Source organism: Eublepharis macularius, chromosome 2 (assembly GCF_028583425.1).
Source record: "Eublepharis macularius isolate TG4126 chromosome 2, MPM_Emac_v1.0, whole genome shotgun sequence".
NCBI lineage: Eukaryota > Metazoa > Chordata > Lepidosauria > Squamata > Eublepharidae > Eublepharis > Eublepharis macularius.
The window spans coordinates 113737844-113762696 of record NC_072791.1 but is presented as its reverse complement, the minus strand read 5'-3'; the positions used below and the strand labels follow the sequence as shown (position 1 = coordinate 113762696).

The window sequence follows — 24853 nt, the reverse complement described above, 5'->3', positions numbered from 1 at the left end:
TAAAAATCATCACAGCAACAAGCTGGAACCTGGAAATTACAAAGCATTTGAATTATCTCTAAGTAACAGTTCTAAACCCAAAGAACATCTACATATAGGCTGACTACCTACTTTTACTGTCAACTCTACAGAACACCTCTAACCCCAAAGCATGATTACGTTGTAGGCTGACTATATCCTCACAATCAATCAATCACCTTTCACATTCCTGTTTGTTTACAAACTTCTAATGCATCAAGCATTAGTTTTCCATCACAAAGAAAACTACAATATGCAAATGAAGTAAACATTAGGCTCTCCAACTGATATAGTTCACAGTGCAACTAGTATATTAGACTGTTGTAAGAATGTACCTGGCACACTCAAAATAGACAAAACAATATTAGGCAAATATATAAACTTATTCCTATACAGAAGAGGGTGGATCATGCCAATTATGATATCAGCAAAACCAGGCAGTTCATGGACCATGCAGATGTTTCTATATAACTGCAGAAAATATGACCTTATAAATTAATCCCCTCCGCAGCCTGATGAGGACGCATGAGGCATGGTATATTAACAGTTGAGAATCAGTTGGTAGGACTTGCTCAGGAGACATGGGCACGAAACGGAAAAAGCTTGAAATGAGATGATGACAGATCCAAAGATGATATATAAATATATGTACATTTAGTGCAATAGAGCCTAACCATGGTTTCCACTTTCAGAAGGGGGTGGGAAATGTTTGCTGATTCTTCCTTCCTACTTAAAACCATCTACTTTACCTCCCACAGGTTCACTGAGGAGGTATGGGGCACCATTTTGGGGAGACAGAGCAAAATGGGGGAATAGAAAACATGTGACTCCACTTAAGTACCCACACAAGATAGAATATGTAGTAGTGTGTATTCTTCAAGCATCCCTTACTATCACTGGAATCTTCCTTTGCAATCTAAGTCTTACTGCTCAAGAGGTTAAGAAGCCAACAGAAATCACAAGAGCAAACAATTCCATTCTACTTAGGATTGGTGTGCTGTGCCAGAAGGATGGCTTATGGGGTCCCGAAAGTATTCCCTGGACTGTTCCTACTGCTGTTTCTTGTACAGAAGTTGGAGTAACTTAACAGTAATGATAAGTTGCTACTTTGATACAGCATTTCTTCTTTCCTACTAAGTTTCCTACTTTATTTGACAATTAAATTAAATTGCTAAAGACAAATATATCTAATTGCCATTGGTGATGTCAAGCAGCCAAATCTGACATCTTGTAAATGTCAAGAAGATTTGTTTAAAAGAAAGGGATCAAGGCCAGCAGCCAACCAGGACTGTGAAAAAACTTGGGTTGCTGCAATGCCCCAAGCATTGAATAGGGTTATGTGTGTGCACCTGAATCTCTGTAAGGGAAGCATACTGAAACTTTTCTCCCTACTTCTAGCTCAAAACAAACATCCCATTTTCAGATTTTCAAGTGAGCAGGGCTTTAGGTCTATGCATACATTCTAAGTCAATGACAAATAAAAAAAACCCAGAGAATTATAAAAATGTACTTAACTGGCAAGATCATAGAATTGAAGTTTTCTTAGAAGAATATGCATTAGCTTGGCTCAGAACTTTAAATATGTAGTATATAAAGCCTTATTTATGGAATCTTTTAAGCAACCTACAGATGGACAATGTATCCTGGAACAGTATTTTTAAAATATTTTAAATTAAAAGGTAATAGAGTAATTGTAGTATGTTCCTTTATAATGATCTGTTTGCATTTGCAGAAAAAGATAAGACTACTTCCTTTATTTCTTTCCAATACAAGAATAGTCTGTACAGTAGCAGCATAAATATCAAGCATGTTGTATGTTTAGATATAGTTAATTTACAAAAGTGTCAAATCAGCCATGAACATGTTGTTTTAAATGGTATGTGTGTATATTTTAGGTCAAAACACAGTGTTCTTCACGACTGCAACAGAAGTCTTCTCAACTTGCCTTTGAAGGAAGTACTCTTGTGTTAAATGAGAGCTCACACAACAGTGAAGAAAAAGAATGGACTTCCCAAAATGCTTTCATAAAAAGAAAACTCAACAACATTGAAAATTTTCTGTATTTAGAGAAGTTCTGTCAGCCAAGAAAGAGAAAGTATAAGGACAACCCAGAAAAGGCAATGATGACCAATAAAGCAGAAATGTAATTATTTCTGAATCCATGTTTTGTAAAACCTGTGGAGAAAAGTCTTCCACTGGTGTAAGAATATTGGCAGATATCCTGTATAAAGAAGTAACACACCTTCTGGCAGTTCTAATGCCTCTAAAGTTAAAAAAACCCTCTAGAATGAACCCTTTACTGAAAGTTACCAAAGTTATAGAATACCCTTAGCTTGAACAATTACTATCCTGCTGAGTCTGCTTCTGCCTTATGCAAGAATATAGACAATTTTTTCATGATTATAAAAGCTTGACAAACTTGAGAATTGTTTTGGCTTAAATTTATTGCTTTTGCAGATTGTAGTTCAAATTATTTAATGCCAATCTTTTTAAAGGCAAATAAAAACTTCACAAATTGAGTTGGTTTACTGTAGTTAAGCTTCTATCTGAGAAATGAAATCACAGGTGAAAGAATCAAGTATCAGACAAACTGAGAAGACTATTTTTCACTTGATTCAAATTCTGTTTCCAAGAGTTTAGAGTGTCATACAGCTGCTGCCATTGTTGCTTTCCAAAGGTCCGGTGAGTGCTGTGACTGAAATGAAATTTAGAAAGTGATTAACATGGCAGTTACACTAAAGCTACACTTTCAAAATACTTTGCTATTCTTGTGCACATCTAGAGAAAAAATAAACAGGACGATAATACTTCATATAGAAAAAAAAATTATTCTCTGTTACCAACACTTTGTATTGCCAGCTACTCTGGTATTCTATAGCCTTTATCAGTACTTTAAAAAAAAGACAAAACTCATTAGTATTCTTGCCACTGTTTAGCCATTAAATGAAATGTGCTGGAAAATAGGACTCTTTCATTAAATAAGCTAATCACATTCAGTCTGAGCTTTAATAAAATTATGATAAATAGCAACTATTTAACTACAGGCAATGGATAGGAATATCTTGCTTCTAGTTAAAATATTAAATAGATGTATAAGCGTTATAATTAGCACTGGACTAAGTCACTCCACAGGAAAATGTAAGGCTCACCTGACCACGACTTTTCTCTGTGTTTGATCAATTTTGCAATGCACCATTTTTGTTTTGACAGCTGCAGGGAAAAAATTGAGAAATGCCTTTAAAATTAAGAGTTTTTGAAATTCTCTAGAGCAAAAATCAGTGTAAATATACCCAAGGTATATTCTGTTTGTCATTAATTATCAGGATGCTAATCTATTAAAGCAATATCCTAGGAACTTTTTACAAGCACAATGCACCTAATTTAAATTTATAAAATAAAAATACATTTGTTGCAACATCCGAGTTATATAAAAAGATTTTGCAGAATTTACAGCTACTATTAAGCATGCTCAACATATCCATTTAAAATATGGCATATCTTTAACTTTTAATATAAGCCACCAATTCCTTACCATCAATAACAAATGCTTCTACATCATCAGCTCCAATCTGAAGTTCTTGCTGCATGGTGTCAAATGAGATTTCCTTGTTTTCTACTGCCATTCCCATAAAGGTGAGCAGTCTCATTTTTGCCATATTCTGTTCATGTAATAAACCTGCATTATAGAACACTGAAATATAAGTCTTCAGCAACAAATGCGAATAAACTTACATGTTCATATTTTATTACATATGATTTAGGATACTATCAAGTTTCTTAGGCTGTTTTGAACCAGATGTAGGACTGCCCCTTTAACAAAAACAAAACCAGAGCCAGTGTTTGGCAGTGTTTGTAGAGACAGAGGGGATACAGTCCGACAAAAGGAATTTTTGTTATTTATTTGTCACCTCTGATGATACTTCCTATATTGACCTGAGTCAATTTAATCACCATACTGCTGGGCTGTGCAATTCAAGGCCTGCAGGCCAACTGTACTCCTGAGTTTTAAAGCGTCTCTGGGAGAACTCCAAATTAGTAAATTGCCCATCCTACAGAGGGGCTTCAAAAGGCTTGCATTCTGCAACGGTCTTGCCCTAAATAGTGGAGTTGGTGTTATTTTTCCAGTTCGTTGCAGTCAACCACTCATCTACATGACTTGCCTGTGTCTGCAATTCCCTCAACACATGAATTACATGGAAAGCCATTCTTTTTAAAACTCTTGCAAAGCTCAGCAAGAATAGTAGCTGCGGGAGGAGAAGGCAGATAACAGAATGGAGACGTAAATATTATTATGATTTGGGGAAGCAGACAAAAAAAGCATGAGCCAACAGAGAGTATAGATATAGAAATCCCTGGAGGATGAGGACAAGTGTACGGCTGCCAACTTTTCAAATGACCTGTTGCTATGCCTTTAGCTGTAAAAAGCTTCACTGATGCTTCACTGGGTTCATTAGCAGATAAGACTGGGATTTTGGATTTTTTTTTCCAGATTGAGCAGCAACCACAAGCAAAGAAAAAAGGATGACCTGTGGTGGTGTGTAAAGGAAGACAGAGATCACAAATGGGATAATAAAAATCTATCAAGTGGGGAAAGAGTGGGAGGTTCAACCAATGTGGGTGGGGAAAGGAGAAACTCAGAACTGAAACACTCAAGTATGACCTGTCAGTGCATTTTAAGGGGTACATGTTCCAAGATTCAACCCTTAATGCTAGTTAATGTTCGATTTATTAATCTGAATCCTTATTTATACTGAGGGTGGAGGAGGAAGAGGGAAAGGAGGAAGTTATGGTCATCTCTTAAAATTTTGTCCAAGTATTAAATATTCCCAGGACTTTAGGCAAACTTCTGATGTTCCAAATATGTACTAATACATAAACAGAACACAAACATGTGTATTTTTATTCAAATGTTTGCAAACTATATCAGAAATTTGATTAAACTTTCAGCAAAACAGATCAATTTATATTTCAAGCTTGGGAAAAACTGAATGGACAGGATAACCAGAGTGCTCAACAAATATTTACATTTGGAATTAATAACATTGTTACATTAATAGAAGAGCAGGGAAGCGCATTACTACCAGACATAATGTTGTGTTAATTAGCAATAATTATGATGCAGGCTATTTATCTGGCACAGTTTCAACAAAATGTGATCATCATAACTCAAATGAATGGGAAGCTTCAGAAACTATTGCTAACTAGGTTTAATGGAAATCTACAAGCTCCAAAAATCAATTAGTGCACATAAACCCTGATTAACAAATGCAAATGAAGTGTTAATTACCCTTCTAATGTAAAAAGGTTGCCCATACTACCAGATTAAATGTGAACATGTTAGGGCGATTCACAGTTGACATACGGCAATACAACTGTTGGCCTAACTTGTCAGCATTAATAGAACAAATTGTAACAAACTGATGCCACCTGTGGAAGGCCTTAGATGTTACAGCTTCATGGGCCTTGTGATGAATTCCAAACTAAAACAAGATTAGTATGTTGATTTTAACAGGGAGAACAGACCAATGTGAAATAAAGAATTGCATTGCGCTAAACGTTTATGGTATTCCTTACAATCTAGTACAAAACTTAAAAAAACAAAAACAATCTAGTTTATTGGGTTATCAAAGTACTAAAATCCAGAGGAGTACTAAAAGAAAAAGTAGATATGCCCAGTGTAAGTAATTCCTTATATCTTAACATTTCAAGTGCACAACAAGGATTTTATTTTTACACAAAGACAAAGGGTGCAATCCAATGTAAGTTTGCTTAGTTCCTACAGGAAGAACAAGTAATATTTTAATATACTTAACTAGATGTAATGTAATGCATAGTAATGTGCTAGAGGCCTCTCAGTTCAGCTACTGCAAACATTGAGAGATCTCTGTCTTTTGGTGCTACACCTCTGAAGATGCCAGCCACAGCTGCTGGCGAAACGTCAGGAACTACAATGCCAAGACCACAGCAATACAGCCCGGAAAACCCCCAACAACCATTGTTTTCATGATTCTACTTGAATCCATTAAGCCACAGACAAAGCTGCTGTTAATAGTGGTCTTAAAATTTTGTTTTGAAAGTCTATTTTACCCTTTTCTTGTATGAAGTCAACACATACTGTCACTTCAAAGTTTTATGGAAATGGTAATTCATTACTAGTATATCTAAACCTTAATGGACTAATATAAAATCTTGCATCATTGAACAACTTCTGCATTGTCACTGACCCTTGTCCTAAAATGCTGCAATACAGAAAAAGTAATTTTCATGCATACAATAGCTTATGAACCACTGCTCCTTTGAAACAGTCAATTACACATCAATGGGGGAGTGCCAAAGTGTTAATTACTACTCCTTTTTTCTAGGGTGTGTAAATAAAAGGGTGCTGACATTAACATTCCATCACAAAGCTTCATTCTATGAAACATATTAACTGGGACAGAATGTGGTTTGTTAAGACTAATGCATATGCAAAAAAATTAAGCGTACATATGAAAACACTTGGAAACTCTACATCTTATTGTACTTCACCTTTGTTAGATTCACAACTTGATCTTATTCACAGCTTTAGTTGTTCCTCAAAGAACATCTTATCCATGGCAAGGTAGCAGAGTTTGTATGTCTACCAATCATTTTCTCTGCTACACATTTTTATACTGTAGAGAAATGGATCTGCACCATAGACCTCTGAATGCATGAGATGTTTGAGCCCATGATTATACTATTCTTGTCCTTGTCACAAATAAATTGAGGCTTGTTTGAGGAGTCTGAATAAGGCCTACATTTCAGGATTCACAGTTCCTGTGGCTTACTACTATTCAAGTTAATTGATTTGCTACTGCATCATCAAATGATAGCCTGCATGCATGAAAAGCCATCAAAAGACATAGAAAGAGGTACCTCTTAGTGGAATGAAAAAGAAAAGTGAGCACCCCATTTAGACTAACAGTGTGCTTATATGCTGCTCTTCTAGACAGATTAGTGCCCCACTCACAGTGGTGAACAAAGTCAGTTGACACATCAATCAGAGGAGAATTAGATTTCTAGAAGAGTTTAAGATGTTCCATGTAATGAGAAGGAAGTAGTCAGGATAGCCCACATCATCTAAGCTTGGCATTTCCGAGCAGCAGAAAGCCATCTACCTAGTGGTGTGCCTGATTCTCAACTGGTTAATGAACCTGAAGGAAATGAGGACAGATAGTTGGATTTTACTGTCATATTCCAGTCTACCTACAAATGCCCCTGAAGGCACTAAACTGCTGAGCTGACCAACCCACAAACAGAAGTGAAGAACCCAAAGATAAATACCAAGTATCAACATAGTTAAGAGCCCTTGTATTATACCACAAGATCCAGTAGGAAGGTTTTCCCTTTTGACGAAGACATGCTAGACTGACATGACAATTATGCCATAGCAAAGAAGATAATCAGACATAAATGAAAATAAGAACTTACCAAGAGAATCAATGAAGTCCTTGTTGTTTTGATAAAACCGGACATAAGATGCTAACTTGGCACTGACAAAAATTGTCAAAAGCTATACAGGAAAACATCAATAATTAAGAACAGTTTTAATAGCATAAAATTAAAAACTCACATTAATTCCCCAAACATCTCATAGATGTTTTCCAACATTAATATGGACATTTGTAAAGCCTAAATAAAGTTAACCATTACATCCAAATAATGCTTACATTATTTGGATGTAATGGTTAACTTTATTTAGGCTTTACTGACTTCAATGAGTTCCATAAAAGTACATGAACCGTCTGCCCAAGGATTATCTAGTCCAGCACTCTGTTCCTAACAGAAGGCAGCCACGTGCTGCTGGACAGTCACAGGACTTTATAATTACAAAGTGGAACAGAAATCAAATAAATAAATAAACAAACAGTAATGATATCCTACTTGTTATTTATATTGAGAAACATGCAGCCTCTAAAGGGTTTATCTTGCTATTCACCTATTATCCACAAATTCATCTCCTTTAAATCTGGTGACCATCATAGCATTTTGTGGCAGTTAATTCCATAACAAAGTCATGCACTGTGTCAAGCATTCTCTTTGTTCCTGCCCATACTGCAAATAAACATCCAGTGGTAGACCCTAAATTCAAGTATGCTGACAGCAAGGGGAGGGGGAGCCACGCTGGTCATAACTTTAATAAATCCTTCTCCTATTAGCTTTTCATTATAAAGAGCTGTAGCTAGTTGATCATGTTGTTTGCTCATCTTTGTATTTTTCTCAGCTTTACAGTGTTCTGCATTGCATGCTGTACTGTAAAACCACCCCATTCATTTCCGACTCCAGATCATGCATGAATAATTTACAAACCAGCAGTTACAATAAAGATTAATATAAGAACAGTCCTGCTAGATCAGACCAGTGCTCTAGCATTCCACTTCACAGTGGCCAACTATAAGCCTCAGGCAGGCTTAGAAACAGCCTGGAGGCTCTGTTGTTGCCCTTGACTCTTGAGGAATTCTACTGGCAATTGTCCATTTATTCCTATTATTTGCTTTCAGTTCTTTAATCAGCTTGCGATCTGTAAGAGGATCATCAGGAAATACAGCTGCAAGATGAAACTGCAAATGAGGCTGGAATCACTGTCCAATTTAAAGGAAAGTATGAATTTTATTGGGTATTGATCTCATCTAGGAGATGTGAACTCCTTCAACAAAAAGTGTTAAGCACTCTGCATTACTTTGTTCATAGGATTCTACCAGATTTCAGGGTTTTTCTAAAATGGCACAGTCTTTTCACTCAATTAGTCTAAATTTTATATGGGAGAAGGGGAATGTTGCTTGTTCTAAGGTAACCGTGTGTGAAAACTTGCTTTCTGACATCCTTTTTCCAAGGAAGCAACACCTCATATGATCCTTAGGTGATATAATGGCAGAGAGTGACTGTAAAACATCAGATAATCATAATTTGAATGAGCCCTTAAATGAAATCCTGAGACAGACTAGTTAACATGCATCTGCCTGAAATATCAAATATTTTTAGTGCATTGGAGACTGCAGACTGAAGTAATTTGTGAATTAGAAAGAAAACTTACTATCTATGGCATAATTCAGAACAAGTGAAGGGGGCTTAGGTCTTATATATATATACTTCATTCCCGGAAATGTTTAATTTTTACAGTTAATAATTGGATACGTACATCATGAATAAGTTCTCCTTCCAAAAACTTGACCGGTTTTAAGGCAAGAAGATGGTCAAAAAGAAAGGTATTTGGATCCTTCAGCGCACGGACAATACACCTAATTAGAAAATAAGGGAAAGGCTATACTTGGCATCAGTCATGCAAAAAATGTCCAAACACTTCTGTGAACTTAGGCAGTTCAGCTACCTCCTCTGCCACAATATATACCATCCCATAAACTTAGTGGAGGTGGGGAGAAGAATGTACCCTGGAGTGCATTTTAAAGATTCCTCGGGTCCTTTGGGACATTCAGAAAACAACAGCGTTGAAAGAAATCCTGAATTTAAGTTTTTCCATTACCTGTGAGCATCAACTCTAGCCTGAGACGCATTGTCCTCTGTGTAACTTCCCAGCAACTCTACCATTACTTTTGCTGCACTGTCACTGCGGAGGAAAACATTTCTTTGTAAATCATTTTAACAAAATACTCAAATAATTAAAGGTACTATGACATTATGATTTCATCGTTCACTTTATACTTTTAGACCAGTAAATTTTCTGCCAGTTACAGAAAGCCCTCTTTCAGGTGGCAACATCGTTATATGATTTAGTAGAAAACATCTGAATACATTCATTCAAACATAAATTAAGGCTGAAATTTGTATAAATAAACATATAGTCTGGAGGGAGATTTTCTGTTAGTGAAACCACTACTGCTACTCAGAGTATCACCTGCTAATTCAAGAGGAATAATTGGGATTTAAAGATAATTGCACTAGTTTGCTCTTGAGAAGCCCTTTTACATGGGTGGGGGGGAGAGAAGGCCACCTCACCTTCTCCCAGTCATTGTCACCCCTCCAACTCAACACAATTATCACCTGCCCTCAAGCTGCATCTGTTCAGTCAGTGCCTCTCACATCAGCAGCCCAAGAGGAAGCCTGAGACCTAGCCTCTCCCCACCATCATCTATTCACTATCCTGGAAAGATGAGTAATCCATCAAACTTCATGATAGGATGTGGGGTCCCATGTGAACCCATCCAAAGACTCGCCACTCATCCTCACCCTCAAGACCCCCACCCTCCTTCACCATCTTCCCCTGACAAGTCCATTTGTTTGGGGTACTGGATTTTTTTTACGTCCCACCCCACCATGTATGCCGCGATAAAACGATTCGTTTTCGTTTTCGCAGCCATGTCGGACGCTCCTCTCGGCAGGTCCGAGAGGAAGCGGCCGAGCCGCCTGGCCGGGCGGCTGATCTGCAAAGGTTAGCCCCCAAACTCTCAGGCAGGGAGTCTGAGTCCGGGACGTGCCGGGAAGAGCCCTCTGACAGATCGAGGCAGGGGGTAAATCGCCCGTTTGTCCCCATGGAGGCCGGCAGACGAGCGCGGCACCCAGTGTGCTGCCGGGCTATTGAAAACGGCAAGGAGCAGGATTAGGCGAAAAGCCTGGAAGTAAGCGAATCCCTTCTGTTACTACAAGCGCTGTGAGGAGTGGTGGGGTCTGAAGGTTAGAAGACTTGGATTTTCCCCCCCTCATAGTGTCTCGGAAGATTGGCGGGTCCCCCCCCCCTAAAATGGCAGCAAGAAAGCAGAGTCCTTCTCTTGGCAAGTCAGTTACAACGGCCTTGCAGAGGGGCGAGACGCTTGAAGAACTGGTTAAAAGAGCGGTTATGGAAGCCATAAAACCCTTTGTTGACAAGCTGAATGAAACAGATCAAAGGGTGGGCTTAATTGAAAGCGATGTGAAAGCCATTAAAGAAGCAGCGGGGGGGGGCAGAGAAGTCTGCCCGGGAAAGTGCGTCACTTACGAGAGCAACGAACAGGGAATTAAAGTTGGTGGAAAACCAGCTGATCGGACTGCAAGTGGAGCGAACACAAACCATTTTGCGTCTCCAGAATGTTAAGGAGGAGGAAAAAGAGGATTTATGGGATCTTGCCTCGGAACATTTAGCGACACCCGCGAGGGCAACTAAAGAAGAGGTGAAAAGCGCCATTTTGGGAGTCCGTCGGGCATCTTCAAAATATGCAACGAAGCGGCAGCTGCCTCGCAAGATTGTTATCGAGTTTTCATCTAGGAGGGTCCAGGACAGTATCCTATATAATTCATACAACGCGGAATTGGACTTTCTGGGAAATAAAGTCAAGATATTGAAGGACGTTCCATTTCTAGTGCGGAAGAAAAGATTTAAGTACAAGATGTTGGCAGCTCTTTTGAGGGAACGGGATATAAAGTACAAATGGCTACTCCCGGAAGGAATCGGGTTTAGTTATAAAGATAAAGCTTACAAGATTAATTCGGAAGATCAGCTAAGGGATTTTGTGGCTATAAATCCAGAATTTGGACCAGATACCAAGCAAAAAGAAGAGGATCCGAAGCCTGAAGGGAGGGGGGAGGCAATGAGCGCTCCGGCGGTAGCTGCGCAGAGGGAATTGCGCCCGAGGCCCAGGGGAGGGAAAAAGATTTAATTTGAGCTGTAATTTGTAATTTGTATGATCAACCACTCCGTCACTATCTTATTAAGCTATTTTTTTTACTGTGGCAGTATGAAGGGAAAGCATTGAAACGTAGTGTTTAGTGTTTGTAGATTACCTTCCCCTTTTTCTCCACCCACCCCCTTCCCCTTCTCTTTTTTCTCCTTTCCTTCCCATCCCTTGTGCTATTGTAGTCTTTTGTAGTTACTGTTTTGTAGGGTATGTATGTATGTAGTAGTTTTGTATGTTAGATATTGAAAAATAAAAAATATTATAAAAAAAAAATATATGCCGCGATAAAACAAAAATACTATTTTGAGATAACATGGGTACTCCCAAAAGGAAAGATCATAATCTTTTAATACATAGCAGTTAATATTCTACTAGTTCCCAAACAGAGTTCCATAATGTTGCAGAACTGTCAAGGTTAATATAAATTCAAAAAATAAGGGAGGGAAGAAAAAAAGAAGCTCTTGGAAATAAGCAGGATACCATTTATTAATGGCAGTGCATTTCAACAAGTAGAAACATTTTGCAATAGCATCAGGTTTTGTATTTTTGCGGGACTTCTAATTAAACAATTTTTTTTGTTTACACAGCTTCATTTTTAACACAGAACTAACATTTCATCCTCTGGGTAATTTTTATATTGCATGAATTAATTATAACAGTGCTAAAACAGGAACTCTAAAAAGCACAAATGGACTATGGACCCTAACCCTGCAGGAATATAAAAACATCAAAGCAAGATACACAGCATGAGTTCTGAACCCCATTTATTGTTAAAAGCTATCCTCTGCAAATGTATGCTTTAATAGTTTATGCCAAAGCTGCTTTGAGGAGGATGGTAAAAGATAAGGGTCTTTGGGAGGTAACAAGGGTGCCTGGGGTGGGGGTGGGTTTTAGCAATAGAGATCTGATGTGCTACATGCCTATGCAAATAGAGTAATAACATGGTACAAACTGATACTGGTCCCTAGCACATTGGGAAAAAATAGCCAGTCTGCCATATCAGATAGTTTGAGAAGCACTGGACTAGATGGACCACCGGTCTGATCGAGCAGGTTTCTTCTTATGATCCGTGAGGCCACCACTTGTGCACTGGACCCTTGCCCATCCTGGCTGTTAAAATCACACAAGGTTCACATTAATGAACCCATATGCCTATCATAAACCAACTGCTAAATCAGGGCACAATCCCTTGCCCACTCAAAGAGGCAGTTATTTTTCTGCTACTTAAAAAGCCATCCCACACAACAATGATGTGGCCAATTATTGCCCAGTCTCTAATCTGCCCTTTCTAGGCAAAGTGGTTGAGAGAGCAGTAGCAGATAAACTTCAGGCCTTCTTGGATAACTCATGTCCTCTGGACCATTTTCCATCTGGTTTCAGGTTGAGCTCTGGGACAGAGATGGATCTGGTGGCTTTAGCTGATGATCTCCATCTGAATATAAACAAAGGCTATATTTTCTTGTTACCCCTACTGGATCAATCTGTAGCCTTAATACTGCAGATCATGCAATCCTGTTGAGGCATTTGGATGCCAAAGAAGGTATCAAGGGATGTGCCTTGGACTGATTTACATAATTCCCCATGAATCAGACTCAAAGAGTTGCCGTTCTCATTGTGGGAGTTGTCTTGTGGAGTTCTACAAGGCACAATCTTATTTACCATGATACTCATACTCTGAGTACAGGCTTTAGGCGAAATCATTCAGTGTTTTGGAATTGGATGTTATTACTATGTGGATGACACCAGTTCAATATTTCTGTCTATCCAAATCCTCTGGAGATGTTGTAGAGGTTTTGACTAAAAGCGAATAAATTGAGACAAGACAGACGTGATGCTAGTTGGGGAAAAAAGATCTTGAAAGATACTGTATCACCGAAAGATACTATTTTCAGTGGGGTTTAATTGACCCTTGCTGACTCAATTAAGAGCCTAGGGATCATACTAGATCCAGCAGTGCTACTGGAGAGGCAAATTAATGCAACTGTGCAACCCCCACCCCCGTTTTCATTCAATTCAGTGTAGCTCAGAAGATAGCCCCCTACCTCAATATGGCCAGTCTGGCCACCTGGATCCATGCCACAGTAACATCAAGAATAGTCTACGGTAATGCATTTTACATTGGTATCTCCACAAAGTCAACTCAGAGACTCCAGTAGGTACAGAATGCCACAGCATGGTTAGCTTGGACAATATCAGAAGATAGGCAGTACTTGCATACTTCACCCGTTCTGCAATCAGTTTATTGGCTGCTCATCAGTTACCAGGCTCAATTCAAATGATTGGCTAACATAGAAAATCTTTCATGGCCTTAGTCCCTTCTATTTCCTGGACCACATCTCTTCCTATGCTTGCCCATCCAAATACAACTTTCTGCAGGTGCCACCCTGCAGATGGGGCAAAATCAACAACTGCCCATACACATGCTGTCTTTGTTGTGGCCCCCACCTTACAAAATGGTTTGCCTGATGAGATCAGGAAGGCTCCCACTCTCCTGGCTTTCCTCAATGCAAAACTGTATTATTCAGGAAGGCTTTTTTACACAGGTTCAGAAAGATGTTTGGCAAAGGTACTGCATTCTCTAAGTATGCTCCTACTATGTAATTTCTGCATTGTTTAATGTGTCAAGTTTAAGTACTTATGCTTTGTTTCAACTGTTTCAGATTTCTACAATACAAACTCTATTGCACTTGTTTTACCAGATGTCTCATGCTGCTGACTGTATTTGACTGACACAATGTAACCCGCCTTGAGTCTCTGTGAGAAATAACACAAATGAATAAATAATAACCATATCAAATCTATAACTTTTAGAAATAAACAGTTTCTAAAGATAAGACAGCAAAACAGTTTATTTCTACTACTATAAATATTTGTATCCTAATCATGAATTTAATCTGTTCACTTGCAGAAGCTGGGGGCTCTTCTCTAAGCTGAACCACTCCGCAATCACTTTTGAGGGGGCGAGATCAGTCAAGTGCTCAGCTAGGACCCACCACCCAAGGAATCACTGGGGTTCCTCTCCTTAAGATAAACCCCTTTAACAGATCTGGGAATGTAAGCCAGACTCATTAGTTGTATCCTACTAGTCCACTCAGCTAAGAATGGTGTATCCCTTCTGTGAGAGGAAACTTCTGCAATGCAAAGAGGATTCTGCCAGTGGAACACAGCTTGTATGAATGGAATATGCCATCCTCAGCTGAGCGGAAGGATACAACCCAGCACAACATTATTCTACCCACACAGAGGGGAGGAAAAAATACTCTCCTTTCCTACCCGTCTTGAGAAAATTGGGGGGGGGGAGGTGTGGGCCAATGGGGAGAAGCCTTGAGGGGGAAATGAGTCCAAAAGATTTTTTGAATTAGTGAGTTTTACTCAATCATGACCATTGACTGAAGCCACGATTGAATTTTGGCTCTTCCAGTGATACCTGCAAATTCAATAAAACATATTTCCAAGGAAATATGGTCAAAACACAAATTTCACAAACATTTTTTTTAAAATATCAGTATAGAACTGGACCTTTCCCACTTTGTCTAATGTTCCTCTAATAAGGGATAACATTATCAGAATGTTGGATGTATCAAAAACTGTCTATAACAATAAACATTTATATCATTCGAATAAAACAAAAAGCTCTTAAACAGTAACCAAAGGAGAAAAGTTTCAGCCTGCCACCAGCCACCTGTTCACATCACTTATCAGATGTTTCATCCTGTTAATTGTATTAACTTACACTGTGTAATCTACGTTTGAGTCTCAGTGAGAAAGGCACTGACTATAAATAAATCAAATAAAAGTATTCAATATTTAGTGCTGATTACCTTTTTTTGGAGTCCACTAGCACATCATATAACAGACGAAGAAGAGTATGTTTTTTTTCTGTGTTGAGGTTCCAATCTGAAATCCATTTTCGAACCTATAAAAGGTTTTATGCAAAAGCTTTTAAAAATGGATTAACTGTTGAGAAAAATGAAATTGATTTCAACTTTGAAATGTAAGCGTATTTTAAAACAGATATTGAGGATATGAAAGTTAGAAAATGTTCTTCTACAAGCAAGTTAAGGTCTTAATGGAGGTTTTGTGGCCGGTGCCCAAAGTACCACGTATAATTAATTCCAAGCTACTGTTGGCTTATGTTTCTCAAACAGCAGCCTCCTATGCCACACTGCAGTACAATTCTGAAATTGAGAGGAATTTCTACAGAAGTATGTAATATGCCATGGTAAAGAATCTATTGCGTATGTCTAAGCTCTTGAACATGCCAATGGTGACTCTTTGGATCCCAGGCAGTATTTATGGCTTTACAGTTTCCCTTAAAAAGATGTTCTGAATCCTGGAATGAAGGAGAGGGAACTGCATCAAAACAAAAACAAAAGTATATGACAATTTTAAAAAGCGATTCCCTTGATCAAAAAGTTATGCAGTTAATAGGCAAACCCTATCCAACTGCTTACCTGTTCCAATTCAGTTGGGATGTACTGTATAGCACCGCAGGTAGAGGCTACTTTAATAAGGCTGCAGTAGACTGTGTATCTGGCAGGGGTATTCTTATCCATGCCATGAAAAAGATTACTCAGCCTAAGCAATAATGAAAAATTAATTTTCTTAGTGTTTGTAATTCATTAACAGAAAGAACAAACAACACACTAAACCCCACTGGAATAACTACAAGTATTTAAACTTTAAAACCACCTTGCTAATTGAATTCTGCATCAAAGAATCTCTAAGCACTCAGATTTTTAACTGAGCCACAATATCTAGCACTCCCATTTCACTGATAAAAGTCTTGAGACATCCAAAAAAAAGCGCCATGCAACAGAGCAATGTGTGAATGCCAATGGAATGAAACGACAAGATCCAACTCAAAGTATGCATAATTGCATTCTCAGGCTCTGAATAGGTGCCAAAGTACTTGAGATTCTTATACAGTCTGCCGAAGACATTCTCTCTCTCATCTATAATATTGATAAAGGACATGTTTTATTCCATTTAGCCACAGAAAGCACTCACAGCTGCAGTCTAAGAGATGGTCGTTCACCTTCCCGAAATTTGACCAATTTCTCACATAGGCTCTCAATCAAAGCCTCTTGCTTGTCAGGTTCCAGAATAAGAAGCAGAGACACTACACTGTTCATCACGCTTTCAACATCTACAAAGAAAAAAAATATTTTTGACTAAAGAAATAATTAAAACTAATGTTGTCCTACCTTATAAGATTCCCAGGCATTACTGCTTATTTTATGTTGTCAGTTATACAGAAAAGCTTTTCCAGAATCATGGGCCTATCCAAAAACGTTCATTATGAACTAACACCTTGGCTCCCTGCTGCTTCATCACCTATTAACTCTGCAAAAATGGGAGAAAGAGTGAGAATTGCATCCGCTGGCCTACTTCTGTATATTTGTATTTAACATTATTAGCCAGCTTAGTTATTCCATTTGAAAAACAATCGGTACGATATACAGCTAGTGATGTAATCCTACACACTATTATGTAGACAGATTTGTTATCAAATTAATAGCACTAGCAGATTACCTTGAAGAATGGAGTCTGTTTCTTAATTAGAAGATACATTGTTAAAATCAAAGTGCACCACAACTCTGTCCTCAACAGTTAAAACGTTTACCTGTATCTTTCTAAAAGCATGCAGATACCAACCCAGACAACAAACCTTTATCATCTTCCTTTAGACACACATCACAAGCTTCAATGATCTGTGCCAAGTCAATGTGAAGTCCACCTTCAGAATTTTCTTCAGAGATCTCAGCTCCCTTAGATTTCAGGTAAGCCCTAAGTTCTGCAGCCTTTTTTCAAAAGAGGAGAAAGGGAAATCAAGGGGGAAATCTCTTTGTAAGGAAGAGTTAATATATGCTACACCATTACTAGGAAATAAGCTTGCTCACCCAAGGGATAAGCTTGTTTTGATCTGTCATTTTTCAAAGTAGCAAAGCTAATATGATCTAATATCAGGTGTAGATATATGGCAGTATGCACAGAAACACAATTTTCTCTGGGGCACTAGACAATATATTGCCCCAGAAGCTGAGAGCTGCATTACCATCTCAATGACCCACATACAGGGGTATAAGCCAGCAGAAAAGCCAGTTGTAGATGCAACACTCCACTAGGAATGTCATTCCTCAGCATCCATGAAGTCAGCACCTCCATATGGACTGGCCATTTTTACATTGCTCTAGTGGCACGGCAGCCAGTCCTAGAGCAGCAGTTTTCATATGATTACTGCAATGTATCAAGGGATTTATCACAGGCTCAGGTAAGAGCTCCGCTGAGAACTGAGACAAATCGTTTATGAAGTTGTATTGCATGCCTGTTAAGATCTCACCCAGCAGTAGTCAAATAAAGTGCTGTCTAGCTTTTCTTTAAAGATGACGGCCTGAACGTTTAACAGGCATTCCCGATTTCCAGGCCTCTCCGTGCCCCTCTGAAGGGAGCAGTCACCGAGTCTCAGCCCATCGCCTTTTGTACGTACTCCCAGCCACACCGAGATTATCCCGCCTCTTCTTCCTGACCCAGAGGTACTCATACATACGTCAAGGAGGGAAGTGCCACTTTAATTGTAATTTCTAGGACGCAGAAGCAAGCGAGGTTAGCTCTGCCAAGCGCGTTTTTAAGATAGGCAACAGGGCACACTCGGGAAAGAAAGGCTGCTGCTGGGGGGGGGGGGGGATGGCCGAAGCCGCACACCTCCACCAACTAACGATCTGCTCAACCTGTTCAGTCGCTTCGTCAGCCCCCGCTCCCTCCCCAGGTCGCCCCGTGCTGGGGAGCAGAGGAGGGCAGTGCCGGCGGCGACCCGCTCGCCTCTCCTGTGGCGGTTGCGCGGGGAGGGGAAGGGGAGGCTGGGATTCCGCAAAGCGGCCGTTGCCCGCCAACGTCCCGGGCAGGGGAAGGGGAGATGGAGAAGAAAGAGCAGCCCTTTTTCATCCCGACCTGATCCTCCTCAGTGATATCGATGAAAGCCGGGACGCTCATCGCAGCAGCAGCAGCAGCAGCAGCAGCTTCACGCACAGCCTCGAGCACGCCACCCGACCGGAAGATCAGGCCGACCTGCTACGGAGGCACGCACGTTCCGCTTCCGGGGCACGGCTGCCTCAATGCTTTGTGTGCCGTTGCTTCCCTTCCTCCCTCGAGCCTGCATGGATGTGTCCTAGTCAGAATAGATAGGACGCCGAAAAAATACGTCGCGCGTTTGGAATTGCAAAAGAGTGACTGAAGTTCGGGTGGGAACTATCATTCTTGTTTCCTCCAGCCCTTTCGCGGCCCCGCCGGTTGCACGTGTTTTTAAATGCGCGTGTGAACATTGTTATTGCAACACACAGCATGAAATGGTAATTTAAACACATTTCTGGTCACCCCAGACTTTCCGGTCCTACTAATAGCCATGCCAATTGCCATGGGGAAAAATATCCCTTTAATAGAGAATTGATATGTAGCGATGGAGACGCTTTTCATGGGACAGAGGTAAATCATTCAGGGTTGCTGACCTCCAGGTAAGGCCTGGAGATCTTCTGGAACTGCTTTCCAGATTACAGAGATCAACCCTCCCCTCCCGAGAAAATGGCTGCTTTGGACAGTGTATACTATGGTATTAATACCCCATATGAGGTCCCTTCCTTCCCTAAGCCCTCCTCGGCCCTCCCCTCCCTGGCTCCATCCCCTAATCTCCAGAAATTTCCTAACCTGGAGTTGGCAAGCCTGTCTCATGATATGTCTGTTAAGGAGACAAGTAGTTTTCCTTACAGGTGGTTGGCAAAGCAAAAGTTAAATATGTTGCAATCCTATGAATACTGACTTCAGAGTACAGTGTTATTTTAAGCAGGTTGTCACAGAATCTTACCTGTGTCTGTTCAGTGGGGCTTACTCCTATTCTTAAGATTGCACTGTAAATCTCAGGCTTCCTAGTGAACACAAAGGATGAGGTGTCAATGTCATGTATGATAATATCCAGAGGGATGTTTTAAGTCTTTTCCTGTAATAATCGCAGGGATCAACGCTATTCTCTCTTTTTTAGTCAGTTCCATAAAACTAATACTACTATTCTAATGTTAACTTTTGGTTAATTGTGATGACTTCACAATGTAATTTTTGTTGGTTCGTATGTAAAAGACACTGCAGAAAGTTTAATTTGTAATCACACTAAATAGTGGGTACATTGTTGATTCATTTCATTTATGCTTCTGAAATATGGCAGCCATTTCCGAATTTAATATGCATTGGTCAGAGCTTTGCAGTTTTGTTAACAGTTGTAATGATTTCAAGAAATGGGTGCATGTGTCTTTAAATGTTTGGTGAGATAGCTGAAGAGGGGGGGTGAAAGAGAGAGATGAGTGAGTGATATGATTGGTTGATGACAGAGAGTGGGCGGAGTGAAGGCAGTTTTCAGTTACTGAGGGAGAGAAAAGATTCAGTTAGGGCAAGAGAGGCCAGCTGTGTGCAGCCTGAGTGTGTTCATGCATTTGTGAGGGAAAGGCAACCCGAGTGGAAGCCTGAACTGAGTGTGTCTGTGAGACTATATATTCATTCTATTTGAAGCAGGCAAACTGTGTGCGCGCCTGAGAGAGAAAGAATTGAGAGTGAAAAGAAAACAGGCTAGCTGTGTGCTGTCTGAGGAGTTCTCTGTGAGGGAAATATAGAGCCTAGAGAAAGAGGCTAACTGTGTGTGAAGCCTTACAAGAGATCTGTGTGAATGAGTTTGGATGAAGCAACTAGAAGAACTAAGAATGACTTTTATGTAACCAATATGCTTCTTAAAAAATAAACTTTGATTTTGTTTTGTTATATCCCAGAGTAGCAGTCATTCTTATCTCCCATCCTATCCTCAGGGCCACATAGAACCATGAAGGAGCCTGACGCATAAACACGTTACCAAAGGGAAAACTTAAATAAAATATATTGGAATTTAATATTCCTGGTGGCAGCTAACTACCCAAAGGGTGTGAAGGGAAAGATTAAAGCAAAATCCACCCTAAAGAAAGTGAAGATCATAACAAGTGGAGGCATAGCGGTGGGATCTCAAACATCCTGAGGAGAAGAAAATATTTTAAGTGGGATATAATAGCCTGGGAAGAGGGAACATTCTGTGAGGAAGGCATTTTGAAAGAACAGATAGCCAAGGAGACAGAGTGTTCAGTTAAATCCTATGAGAAATATAGAACTGTTATAAAGGAAAGACACATGCACCCATTTCTTGAAATCATTACAACAGTCTTCTAGTATAACTGTAGGGATTCGTAGCAATTTTTTTTGTATTCACTAGTTGTGCTTAATGTCTGAAAATAAATGCTAGGATTAAGCCTGTTATAAAATGTCAGCTTTACTCAGAATATTGTCGAAGGCTTTCACGGCCGGAGAACGATGGTTGTTGTGGATTTTTCGGGCTGTATAGCCGTGGTCTTGGCATTGTCAAGACCATCAGGAACGTCAGGAACTACAATGCCAAGACCTCGGCTATACAGCCCGAAAAATCCACAACAACCATCATTTACTCAGAATATTTTTTTATTTATTTATTTGTAAGTCAGCCTTTCATTTAGATTCAAAGCAGATTAAACAGTGTGAGTTAGTACAGTCAATTTTAAGATCATTTCAATAAACAATGTAATAGGGTATATAAATGCAAAATCCAATATAGACTATTGAGGAAATGCTAAAACAGAGTACAAGCAATTCTAAAACTGACATATTAAACAAACAGAACTAACCAACAGGATCATGCTTCAAACAACAGATAGTAGCACACAGTAGTAAAGTCTATGATCCCTCTCTCTTTACTAATGCATTTCTCTGAGTCCACTTTCCTACAGTGCAGCCCTCCTATCTTAGTAAAAAAGAAAACCTTGAATAATTCAGTTCCACATTGTGGAAAGTCAGACCTCTTTCCAGACTCCCTTCTGTCTGTCAGTCTGCCAAGGCCTCTTCCTATCACCAGAGCAACAAAAAAAGTGCTATCCATAGGCAACATGAGGGATTACCCAGAAATGCAGGAAAATGTTAGCTTGTAAATTTTAAAAAGTGACTACCATGGCTTGTGGAAAACTGAAGGTGCTCAGTGCCTTTAGCTGTCATGCATTGCTGAGAACAGTTGAGTGTCAGCTAAATAAGAAAAGCAGAATGAGAACAAATTGAAAAAACTTGGTATTTATTGATATTTAATAAATTACTTCAAATGTATGAAGTATTCATATTTAGATTGCTGTTTTTCTTTGACTTAAATGCAATCCTCTCTCACTTAGGCCCCAACATAATTTTTTTGCAGAGTCTCATCCCAAAAGAGTTATGTGAGTTGTAGTCAAAAGTTTCTTCCTTCATTTTTCTGCATTGAATACTTTTTATTTACACAGCCAGGGGAAAGTGGGATATCAAATTCCACCTGTCTCCTCTAACTTTAAACTGAAAGAGGAGAACAGGAGGGCACTATGAAAGAAAAGCGAGGAAAAATGGAAAGCTGAAGGAAGAATAAAAGGAAGGAATAAAAGTTGTATTAGGTTTCATGAAGCTCTAAAATTCCAGCCTGAAAACCATTGAATTTCATTCATGCAGCCCATCTATTACATTCAGTAATTCTTAAATTTAGTTATTTTTTAATATAAGTACTTATGGATGGCAAGTTATGTCTCAGAAGAACTGCCTCTCATTTAAGAGAAGAGAAATGCCTCTTTTAATATGATATCTACTGCAACAAAATAACCATTTTTATATGAAAACATCTACAGATTTACCCATTTATCTTTTAAATACATACAATTAATTGATTTAAGATTAATCAGGTAATAGTTCTAAAAATAAGTTTTCTTAGTTCTACAGAGACTCCTGAAATAATCTGTCTTTCAGGAAGCATCAGTTCTTCCAACGGTAGCCCTTCTTACTCATACCCTCCCTCTTAAAACTAAACTATTAATATGCATTTCATTATTTATGGAGTATTTATCCTCTGTGTCTCTCATTTTTGCGTATTTTGTCTCCATTGTTCTCTAATTGAAGGAATGTCTATTCCTTGTTTTACTACTTCTAAATAGTAATATTATTTAACATTCATTTAATGCCAAGAGGATGATAGATGGCTGATTTTCAAAGTCCAGGAATTGAGAAAGACTGTTCTGTATCACAGCAGAACAGTTACAATATGACCTCACGATGGCTTTTCTGAAGAGAACGTTAAACCGCTTTCCTAACTTTCCAGGCAGCCTTGTGGTGGAATGCGATAACCTGATGAATTATCAGAGTCCACTAATGCTAACAAGGATGAATGGATCAGGAAGATTTCCATAGTGGAATGTGGCTGCTGAAAAAGGCCCTCTCCCACCATTTTGGAACTATAAACTTAAGAAAAAAGTGTCCCTCAGAATCCAGTCTCCAACTATCATACTGGAGATTATGATGTAATGTTAATGAGGGCTAGTTGTTATCCCATCTCTGTTTCTTTCAGGTCTCTTGCACTTCTCTTTATGATGTGCTGGCTAGTTCTCTTGGAGACAGCACGCTTATTTAGAACAGATCTAATATGATAGTGTTTGTGTTCCCAATGACCTATGGATATTTTAGGAGCTATTTAACAAATTAGCTGGTGTAAGTCTTTTACAAGAGATTTCTTAATTATTTGTAATGCCTTTTATGAAATCAGTCCTTTCCCCTTAGTCTAGTTTGGCCAGTCTCAGTTTTCTGAAAACTGATAATTCTAGAACTTTCAAAATGTTCCTTACTCAGAAATCAAGATAAAGGAAACATTTTTTTTTTAAAAAAAAGCTCTTTGCTCTTCAAATTACTAAATTTGATTTTTGATTTCTTGTGAATTTAACACATAATTGAATAATAAGAGACAGTTTGTTGCTTTAAATATGTACTCCTATGTATTTCCTATGTTGTCTAATGTCAGTCCTAGAATTGATTATGTTCTGTTTCAGCAGTTCTTTAACTCTGTATTGGATCCTTGCTAATGCTATGTCTTTGTAAACTTGTATTTATTTACCCTGTGACATTATTATGGAAATTTACTTGATGCTGAATGTACTAATCTTACACTGTGTAATCTTCCTTGAGTATCAGTGAGAAGGGCGGACTATAAATGAATGAATGAATGAATGAATGAATGAATGAATGAATGAATGAATGAATGAATGAATGAATGAATGAATGAATGAATGAATGAATGAATGAATGTGTTGAAGAGAGCTATTCTGGGCAGGTTGACTCAGAATCCTACTCAAGAATACTTTACTCTCAGGAAAGTATTCTTTGGATTACACTGTAATATTATGGTTCTGACCTACAAACCTTTAAGCTTTTGATCTAGCAGACTGCTTGTATACTGCTGTGCTCAAGCACCCTCCCTCTCCATGTTTGACAAGATTTTATGTACCGTCACTTACGTCATTATAAACATCTGTTTAGTTGTGTATACAGCTCCTCCCCCACAGCTGGATACAGAGATCCCCCCCATGAAAAACTCTTCGGGGGGGCAGGAAAGAAGAGCAAAGAGAAACCTGTTCCATTGGCTGTATCAGATGTGCAAAAACCATTAAACCATTTTAAGCATGTGGTTATTATCAAGGAAGCCATCCAGGTCCACCACCTCAGGTCCACCACCTAGGGCAGGGGGGAGCATGCACAGAGCCTGGTGGTCTTTTTTTGACAGAACTTTACAAAATTTGCTAATGAGAAACTGCTCTCACATTAGCCTCAGTAGCTGCCACCAGTCCTTTTAGTCTATTCCAAGGCACAGGAGCAAAAGGACAAATCTCCAGGCCTGTCAGGGAACTAAACAGAAAGTCTACCTTGCAAGGGTGACTTGCAAGCAGTTGCAGAAGAACTTCCATCTTACAGATTCAGAGCCAGAATGAAGCTAAAAGATTGAAGCTAAAAGCCTAAAGCTCCATGTTGGTAACCTATTTTTATGGGTTTGGGGAGCCTAAGTGGCCCAGACCTATTAGCCAATCAGAACCCCCAAAACTGGTGTCACCGTAGCTAGGGTGAGTACATAAGTGGACAGGAGTGAAACCAATCTTCAGCTTTGTTCCCAGACCCTTTCTCACAGTTATCAAGTCAAACAGAGCTATCAGTTGTTTTTCCTAAAGTTTCCTAAAAGTATAAAGTGCTTTTGAATCTTTATTGACTTTAAAAAAAAACCCTCCTTGGTCTAAATAATACAACAACTACAACTTTGCATATATACCACTTTTCTAGACAGATGA

The 24853-nt window shown here is 39.1% G+C and overlaps 2 protein-coding genes across 2 annotated transcripts in view; one reads left to right on the top strand and one right to left on the bottom strand.

Annotated features, from left to right (window-relative positions):
* CCDC73 (coiled-coil domain containing 73) overlaps positions 1 to 2165 on the top strand; it is a 112938-nt gene extending 110773 nt beyond the window's left edge. The window contains exon 16 of the mRNA XM_054969982.1: positions 1914 to 2165. Within this exon, the coding sequence (XP_054825957.1) occupies positions 1914 to 2165 (252 nt within the window). The remainder of the gene's footprint in view (positions 1 to 1913) is intronic.
* Positions 2061 to 18653, bottom strand: EIF3M (eukaryotic translation initiation factor 3 subunit M). The gene is made up of 11 exons (XM_054971665.1): positions 18597 to 18653; positions 17317 to 17449; positions 16656 to 16794; positions 16100 to 16223; positions 15467 to 15561; positions 9521 to 9604; positions 9179 to 9278; positions 7471 to 7552; positions 3551 to 3694; positions 3168 to 3228; positions 2061 to 2713 (listed from the first exon to the last, which is right to left on the bottom strand). Exons 1-11 carry the CDS (start codon positions 18636 to 18638, stop codon positions 2593 to 2595), a joined length of 1125 nt encoding a protein of 374 aa, XP_054827640.1. The 5' UTR covers positions 18639 to 18653; the 3' UTR covers positions 2061 to 2592.
* Positions 18654 to 24853: the final 6200 nt, after the last annotated feature.